Source organism: Aphis gossypii, chromosome 3 (assembly GCF_020184175.1).
Source record: "Aphis gossypii isolate Hap1 chromosome 3, ASM2018417v2, whole genome shotgun sequence".
Classification (NCBI taxonomy): Eukaryota; Metazoa; Arthropoda; class Insecta; order Hemiptera; family Aphididae; genus Aphis; species Aphis gossypii.
In genome coordinates, this window is record NC_065532.1 from 8,295,333 (window position 1) to 8,305,542 (window position 10,210).

The following is a 10,210-nucleotide window of genomic DNA, read 5'->3' on the forward strand; positions in this document are numbered from 1 at the left end:
GCAATTACTGATATATATAGGTATTCGTTGTAAATTCAATATTGGTTATTATAATAGATTTTTTTTTCATTGAAGTAATTCGTTCACAGTCCATAGTATGTAGGTTTTAAAGACTAATTAAACATATATTATTTGAAATACACATTTTTTCTACGAATAACAACATGACTGAAAAGTTATTCATGATCATAGTTTTATAAATACGTGTATAATATATTGTATTTATATTGTGTACATTTATATATAATTATTACTTACACAAATATAATAATAAAACATAAATTCATTAGAAATTAAAAATGTATATGATATTTTCACAAAATATTAATTAAAACATTCACTATTAATATTTACATCACTAAATTAATTTCTTTTAACCATGGTTTTTTAGAAATTATATTTTTCGAAAAATATATAATAATCGTGTATAAATGCGGGTTACTGTCAATTTTTTACTTAAGTGTATGATTTACCATATGTTTTTTTTTTTAAATACGTGTTTTGAATTAAAAAATTGGACAATGTTTTTACAATACATTTTTAAAACGAGAAGTATGTTTTATAGCTTTAGCCTTTAAGTAAGTAAAATTTGATACTAAGGTGTCCTAAAGATGATTTCAGAGATTCGTGTTAACTCATAAAACCAATATATTAATATTCTAACACCTATATTTATTACATAACCTACATGTATAATTACTAAACTTAAAACAATCATAAATGCATAATACGCATTACTAAATTAAAACTCAATAATTATATTATAATAATTATGTTTAATTTGCTGTGAATATATTGTATCGATGACCATTTAATATTGAATATTGATCATAATTTCATATGCATTTTGCGATCCTCAATGAGAAGTCGATATCATGTTAATAATCAAACTTCATACTAAATAATAATCATCATGTAGTATAATTTACCTAATTAAAAAAACAGCGGAGAAATACTTACGATAAATCAAAAACCGACGTTTATTGGTAGATCGCACACTTTACCAGTACTAAAATGTGTTGTTTTAACTATTTATAACAAATTTATTTAAACGTATTTTTAATGTATATTATATCATGTAAAAAACAGAGATCATCAATCATATCAATATACTAATGTACCGTCATAACTCACAATGTATATTCTATTCACAGGGCAAAAACGTTTCGCTGCGATAAAAAATCATTTCATCTGGCATATTGTAAAATACAGAGACCAACACCCACTTAAACTGTAGGCGTTCTTTTGGAAATATCAATAGGATTACCTTTTAATAGTAGCATCTATTACCATTACCTACTGCTGTCGATTTGATGATCGTGCATAAGCTATAATAATAATGGTATTTTCTATGTACATTCATGTTAATGTTAAACTATATAGTTTTAAACATAAGTATACTATATAAATATTCTGTATAGTCATACAAACGTGAGTATTTTTTCCACGTGCAAAATATGTAGTTGAAAAAAAAATAATATTATATATGTCGAGTCACAAACCATTTACCTTGAACATAATTTTATCCACGGTTGATTTCATCTATAATAATTTTCCGTTTCATTAAAAAATTAGATATAATCTATAAAATATATGAACCGTTAACGTTCGGGTGCTTGTGTACCTAATTTTTCGTCAATATAATATAGTCAGAATAATGATTATCCGAGTTATACATCTGCGCGCTTCACCATTAATATTATGAAATACAATCGTGCATAGTTTAATCGCAGGTATATTTAAACGCGCCTGGTAAATACATATTTAATATTGTTTCCAGATAGAAATACAAGCTCGAGGACATTATAGGTCAAACGGTTTTGTTCCGCCCACGGGAAAAAAAACTTCAACCGTATATATACGATATACCATCACATAATACTTCCCCGCTTCTCGCGCTGTTCACTATCGTCACACCAACCCTTTTACCCGTCTTAAGGTCACGCGTCCAGGCGCCAATATTAAATTAGATTATAGTGCACTTTCAACCCTATCTCCGCTTTGTTTGTGTCTTTAACTCGACCCTTTCGATAATAAAATTAGGTTTCCGAATAAGGTCCCCGGGAAATAAAGAACTGCCTCGTAAAAAAAAATAAAAAACCTGTAGGTCTACTTTTACGAGCCTCGCGCTCACGAACGCGTTTTATTATAAATTACAAGCAACATGTTTAAGCGCGCATGTACATAGTAAATTGTCAATGTCCGTGTGAATAATGGAAAAAGTGTGGTCTTGTTTAATCAGTAGCAGCTGGTCGATCAAAGGAAACGACCGACTGCAGCTCTTAGACGTATAGTACACACGCGGGGCTCAAAAATAACAACATAAAATCAATTTTGTTTCGACATACCAATATTTTTAGAACGATGTCTAAATTTGTTCTCGGTTTCCCGTTTTACGAACATAAGATTGTGAAATATTTAACTATACCTTTGTGAAGTATGCAACTTTCTTAACTACATTTACTTTTTTTCTTTGGGAAATTTTCTCCATTTTAGTTCAATATTTACATACAAGAGGTATCTACTATAATCTTAACGAATAAAAGAAATTTTTCTGATGACAGCTAATTTTATGGATTTCCAATCGAATGTATCACTTTCAATCTGTTCTATGTAAATTATTAATTCGACAATGGAGAAAGTACAGTGATAAGCAATCGCGAACTTGCATAATATATTTAATTAGGTATCCATTTATCCAATTATTTAATATTATAGTGATTTTTTCCCTCTATCATAAATTACTTATTGCTAGAAAAAAGCAATAAGCTTTATAATAAATTTTGTGACGTAATAACGAGTCAATCACGATTATAATAAAAATTATTATATCTGATTGCCCAATATTTTACATGCTTCCCTCGGTCCGACGTATATTTACTGACATCTGGCTATTTTGACCAGAAATCGTGTCTATTATTAATTTTCGAAATTCTTCTGAGAAGCATTGCAAAAAATATAAGTCAAACAAATATTTTTTTTCTAGTTGCGTAGCTTTCTTGTGAATGAAAAAAATGAAACATGTTTCGCTAGAGCCTATTGTCAAAAGAAGAGAAACCGATAATTATATTGCCGTTTGGACGTGTTTAACGACCCGTGTTACATTGATCTTCCATTCACTGGTAGCACGTGTTCGAATATTCTCTAAACTGAAGGTCTTTTAATAGGATATATATAAGTATATATAATATATATATATATATAACATACACACACACACACATATATATATATATATATATATATATATTCGATGCTGCTTGAAAAAATACAATAAAACCAACGTAGAACTATGAAAAGATGTATGTATATATTTTTTGTCACATTATGGTTTTATCGAAACATCGGTATATTTATGATAGTACAAACTGGCAACCATAAATATTAGGGTTGGCGAGTGAAGGGAAGTAAAGAATGAAAATTACCGCACGCAACTCATTGTGTTCATTGTTGATTTTGTCATCGTTATTTTCATTGTTCAGTATTTCGTTCGTTCCCTATGGTATTCGATTCCTAATTTTAACTGACATATATAGAGGGGGACTGTCTATGCAATAACCGACTTTTAGTTGCAACAAAATATTTGTGCATTATCGGGCTTCTCTGAAAATGCAATACTATGGTATATAAAGAAGTATCGACTAGTATATAATTTTAGTTGAACGCTAACCTTATTGTTTTAAATAATTCTAAGAAAATACTTTTAGATTCACCGCATAAATATGCAGAGTCGGAGGTGACATTACAGTATCGACGTCCGGTTCGGAATGAAATTAAAGAAGAATGGACAGAAGAAGAATTAGCTAACAAGCAGGCAGAAGCTATGAGAAGGATTTATCAAGAAGAAAGACGAAGAAAGTACCTTCAAGAACTTCAAGACATGTCGAATAGAAGACACGCAGACAATTTATTGTTAGTTGCAGAACATGACAATAATATCAGAATGAAATATTAAAAATAATGATAATTTCTAGGCCTTCTCAAAAATCTCCTATCCCTTTAAATCGTTACGACGACTTCATTGACGAGAGTCCACAGCCTCCAAGAAGTCGTACACCAGAACCAAAGCTCGTAGCAAGAGCTTTATACAACTTTGTTGGTCAAACTTCCAGGTAATAAAACATTATTACTAGCGATGTCTAACCGGACATAGATAAATTATAGTTTATATATAAATTTATATTTAATATACATATAACATTGGTAATACCTTTGTTATTTATATTTTAATTTCTGTGCGGTTGTGTATAGAGAACTGTCGTTCCGGAAAGGTGACATCATATTCGTCCGGAAACAGATCGACAAGAATTGGTACGAGGGGGAGCACAACGCCATGGTCGGATTGTTCCCTTTCAACTATGTCGAGGTGCGCATTATGTCGTTCAAAAATTCCGTTTTCCGGTCCACGGAACTCACGCAGTAACCAAAACGCATAAGAGTGTAACATTTTATATTTTTGGCAGGTAATTCCGTACGATGGTATTAGAACGACACCACACAGACCTTATGAGGGCCAGGCAAGAGCTAAATTCAATTTTGTTGCACAGACCAATATGGAATTGTCATTGGTCAAAGGTAAAAATCATAACCGCGATTAAAATATTTGTACTCCATAGTAATAATTTTATAAATTATAATAATGCATAGTAATCTTATATTACGAGTATAATAATAATATAAAATAAGTATTGCGAGTAAATAACATTCGACGGTGACGGGTGATTAGTGATTACGATGACGTTTAGCGTTCAATGAACGCTAAGCACTGCAGTAAGTCTAATTCGTTGTATGAACCACTCGGCACTCCCAACTCGATTTGGAATGTATTCGTCAAAGCAGACATATTATGCATTATTTAAATAGTATAATAGTATACTATAAATTATAATTTATCTATGTATATTATTTTCATCTTCAGGAGAACTGGTTGTTCTGACTAGGCGTGTTGACAACAACTGGTACGAAGGCAGAATCGGAAACAAAAAGGGAATATTTCCTATATCTTACGTCACAGTCTTAGTAGAACCAGGCGATCATCAGAGTAATTAATATTTTTATTTATTATTATTATTATTATTTGCACATAATATAATATGCGTTTGACAGTTCGATAATTCTAATACTTATCATTTATCAGTACCTACGACGAATGTACGTCGCATTACTATTTCGATCTATAAATTCGTTTATATATTAGGTTCATTTTGTTTTCAGACTCGTCGACGACCGAGTCATTCAAGCCAGTGGCGTCTCCGGCATCGCATTCGCTCATTACCAGTAACCCGCCGAAAACGCAACACATGTACCAGCCGGATAGCTATTCTTCTATGGTATCAAATCGTCTAAACCAAAAAAAACTTGTTATATTTTATGAAGTTAGGGAAACTTATTGTCAATGATATTGATTGTAGCCGACAAGAAGTTCCGGTACTCAAACGAAGAAACAAGCAAATAACATAAACGAAACATTACATGTTGACGTACACTCAGAACCCATGCCGTAAGTAAACAAATACAGTTTTCATACTATATAGATTATAGGTGCACGGTAAATTTGTTTATTTATTTTAACGATAATATTATTATTTCAGTATAAAAAATATGTATCAAACTCTGTTACTTGTTAGTTACATTTATTTTTATTTTTATAAATAATAGCTTAACAGTTATAAAACAACAAATAATATATATATATATATTATATATTATATATAGGTACCTAATAAGTAATAACTAATAACCAATTATAGAGTTAATTGTTGTGCATGACAGGCACGCTAAAAGGGCTCGTTTCTTATAATAGTTTATAATTATATGGCACGATAAAATAATAGATAGGTACTCAGTTATTCAAACTAGTCAGAAACAATACTTCGTTTTAAATTTTTTATAATATACGTTTGTACAGATTCAATCGTATACTTTAGTCTAAACACTTAAACATTAACCAAATAACTGTGTAGAAGAAGATATTTTATTACAATAATGATAAAAATTGAATTTTTCCTCATTGTAAAAAAAACCACAATCATAATTTTTAATATTATCAATGAAAATATAAACACGCACATGAGCTGATAGACATAATCAGTACAATCTTAGTCAATCTTAGTCAAATTACTATACAGGTGTACGTGTAATCAATTGATCGTGTGTCAAATGTGTCACATTTACACATTGCTCACGCATACTTAGTCACGATGAATTTAAAATATTTTTATACAATAAGGAATAAAATTAAAAATCGTATATAGTAGTATAAAAAAAAAATAAGATAACAGTCATCAATTTGTTTTATTATTTAAAATTATCCATTAAGTAATACATAGATTTAGATAAAATATAAGTACGTCTGAAAAAATTAATTTTTTCATAATACCATTCCTTTATTATTGTATTTGATAATATATAAATATATTGATATATAGGATACGACGGCGGTCGGCGACGTTGCAATATAAAAGTACATAGATAAGATAAATTTAGTTATCAACTTAGCATCTAAAGATTGATCCTTATTTTACTTATGCTGTAGTATAGGATTATTTTTAATATGCCAATAAATTATTTCAAGGAAAAAAAGAAAATAAATGGCGTATAAAGGTTATTCTTATTACCGTAGGTATTGAACAAAAAATGAAAAATTAAATAAAGCAATTAGGACATAAGTTAAAGAAAATTTTAAATCAAACCGTACAGTAGGAGTTCGCAGTATAAAATACGAGGTTAGGTACGTTGTAAACAAAGAAAAGAACACAATCGTCGTTCATTGTAAATTAATTATTTAAATATATAATTTATTTTATATAATGTACTTATATATACATTATACATTATATTAAGCAGTGTAGTGCGCTTTACAAAACATTACGTGCTCATAAGTAAATACGATTAATTTAACAAAGTAGTACATCTTATTCATCAGTACAGGAATGCGGTCGAATAAAAATAATCGACTTGATATTTTACGTAAATTAAATACAATGGATTTGAAGTTATACTTTTAAAATACAAACATATAATAAAAATGAACAATCAATTTTAAGACGGAATAAGTAAATTTTTTGCCTGTGACTTTAGGTAATTATAACGAAATCCATGACTTACTAATAGAATACTTTGAATACGCTGAACAAGGTCAGACTAAGTCTGATTTCATTAGCTTATACAGTGTACGTTAATAGATTCGACACTATCATAGATTTGGCCATTTAGGCTTTATTCAATAAAAAAACTGAGACCATACACAAAAATAAAGATGTTGATATTATAAGAACAATTTATCTAATATGTACGACTTGTGTTTCATTATTTTATTCTGATAAAATATCTATTTGACACTATCTTGCATACTCATAACTCATAAATCATAATCTACGTTTATTGTAATAACAATTTTTACATTAATTTATTATCTTATTTAATTTTTTGGCCACAAAAACAAAATATTTTTACATAACATCATATTTTATGTATATATATCATATTATCATGACTAATGTGTACATGAGATAGATGTGCATTTTTGACTAATTTGACATTAGATCAAATTTACAAAACCAAATTTGTCACTGCCAAACTTTTACAATCATTTGATGTATACGTATAGGTATTATCCTTCCCAATATCCGTCATAATAATATTTAATTTTACTTTTTTATGATATAATATTATATTACAAAATGAGCGATTTATCACTCGCGTTGATGACAGTTATAGGGCGTTATACAATTATAAGCCACAGAACAGTGACGAATTGGAACTTAGAGAAGGCGACGTGGTGTTCGTGATGGAAAAATGTGACGACGGATGGTACGTGGGATCGAGTAAACGGACAGGATGCTTCGGTACTTTCCCCGGCAACTATGTTCAACGCAGTATCTGATCTGTTCAAGGAAAAAACAAAACCATTTTTCTAAAAACCACCCTTTTGTCTCCTCGTCCTTGTCCTACTCCGTGTGTGTGTCCTCGGATTCTCACTCGTCTCTCTAAGTAAAACATAATTTTATATACCAAAGGATTTTGCATTAACTATAAGTTGTTTTTTTTTTTTTTTTTGGTTATAGTTTTAAACGTTCACTGTTAACATATAATACTTATTATGTGTAATGTATATTTCGTCTGTAATTAGATATTGTGTTGTTATAATCGAATAACATTATATTATTACTATTATTATTATTATTATTATTACGATTATATAATTATTGTAAATGAAAAAACACTAGTCAGTCAATTTCACTATTAGAGATACAACATATAGGTAATATAATATACTCTATTCAATATTCTAATGGTATAGAACACTTTATAATAATATTATATTATATTATACTCCGACGGAGTTGTTAATATTTGTATAATAATATACTATTTTATGCTTTTATGCATGTTGAACATACGTCATTTCTGATCGATCGGCTAGTTACACGTGTGTAACCCTAAGCCGTTTTGTTTTTCTAAGAATCTTAGCCCCTCTGAACGAACTCGGAATATATTATTATAATATGATATTTTGTTGACGTTCCTTGATGATTTTTTTTTTTTTTAATTCGCCCACTAGAGACTGGAAACAAACTCTAATTCTAAACTATACTGTACTTAAGATTTTCCTCAGCTATTATACTCGTATATTGTTCATAAAAATTAATACATTTAAAACAACAATTATATGTATAGGTACACTGATAATGTCCATCATTATACATTCGAATTAAACTTATTTATTGTTTTTTGCTAGTATATATTATTATATGCAATGTTCACGCTCGCATAACCGTAGGTACACCACCACACATACACGTGTGTGTGTGCTTTTTTTATTGGGGAGGGGTCCAAATAAGTGGTCTTCCACGTACCGATTTATATTTACATGCGGTCCACGGGTATACACTATACATATTATATTAAAATTCCATTTTGAAGGGCTACTAAGCCACCGGACGCCACCCCCCTCCCCCCTTGAGAACAGTCCATGAACGCATACACACACACACACACTTATACACGACATACCTATATAGTATATTATATAAAAAACATACTACTTGTTACAATAATATAATATACGTTTATATTTTTCATTTTGTATTCTCGTAAGACCAAGTGTTCCTTATTTAATAGGCGTAATAATATTATACGGATAGATTCATGGTTGAAATACACCATTTCAACCGTGGATTGATTGGCGAAACATCTATAACCGTCCGATGTTATGCCGACAAACCACAAACACATATATATCACACGTTATACGTTGTTATTATGTATTATAAACTATTTAATAAGCTCGGTTAAAATACGTCTAAGAACAATTTCTGGAGAATGTGTATAATTTTTTTTTCGCCCAATAAAGTTATTAAATTTATAATTCATAGTCGTATACGATTTTTTTTCGACACTCTATAATATAAGTGTGAATGTTTGTCGTTAGGCACTACATATATGTTATATATTATGTCGTCCGAGAGCATTATATTGTTTATTTGTATACCTGTTTCGTGCAATCAATCCTCGATGTATTATAATAATATATAATATAATATGGTCATTGTTATTTAATTATAATAATTTTGAGGTAAATACATTATCTATAAATACGATATTTATACTATTTTTTCAGTTTATACACATATGTTTTAGCACAGAATATGCTTAATGAATCATAAATAAACTAATACGAAAAAATATCGACACATCTATTTTGACTGTATCTATTATCGATTGTATTTATTATTTTCTTTTAAGCTATATACTACTATAGACAAAATAGGTATAAATTGTCAAATCTCAAACGTTGACTTTTGAACATGGAAATTTATATATTTAATAATAAATAAGAGTAGGTACAACACGTTTTCGATTTCATGCATTTTCAGGTATATGTATTAAAAATATTCACAGTTATAAAACAACAGTATTTTGTATTTAAGTATAATGTAGGTCGTAGGTACGTACCTACAATATAAATACCTACACTTGTATTAATATATAAATATGTATGTGTAATTACTAATTATTATATATTACAGCAACTGTGTCGAGTTACATCATCGCCTGATGCAGTATTTAACGTTTGTACATTTTGATTATTTATCGTCGTCGTTATATTTTATACGCATTCATTATTATCAAAAGTAATAAGTAGGTATAATAAGTATCTATTGACCTATAGCAAAATGTATAGATATCATGAATTTCATATATGATT

General features: G+C 29.1%; 1 protein-coding gene across 8 annotated transcripts in view; it reads left to right on the forward strand.

Annotated features, from left to right (window-relative positions):
• Window positions 1-9,602, forward strand: part of LOC114133142 (uncharacterized) — a 52,701-nt gene extending 43,099 nt beyond the window's left edge. For all 8 annotated transcript variants that reach the window (XM_027998791.2, XM_027998794.2, XM_027998789.2 and 5 more), the window contains 8 exons: window positions 3,708-3,912; window positions 3,975-4,112; window positions 4,252-4,366; window positions 4,464-4,575; window positions 4,919-5,041; window positions 5,215-5,330; window positions 5,412-5,500; window positions 7,714-9,602. In XM_027998791.2, the coding sequence (XP_027854592.2) occupies window positions 3,708-3,912; window positions 3,975-4,112; window positions 4,252-4,366; window positions 4,464-4,575; window positions 4,919-5,041; window positions 5,215-5,330; window positions 5,412-5,500; window positions 7,714-7,885 (1,070 nt within the window). In that variant the 3' untranslated portion in view covers window positions 7,886-9,602. The remainder of the gene's footprint in view (window positions 1-3,707; window positions 3,913-3,974; window positions 4,113-4,251; window positions 4,367-4,463; window positions 4,576-4,918; window positions 5,042-5,214; window positions 5,331-5,411; window positions 5,501-7,713) is intronic.
• Window positions 9,603-10,210: the final 608 nt, after the last annotated feature.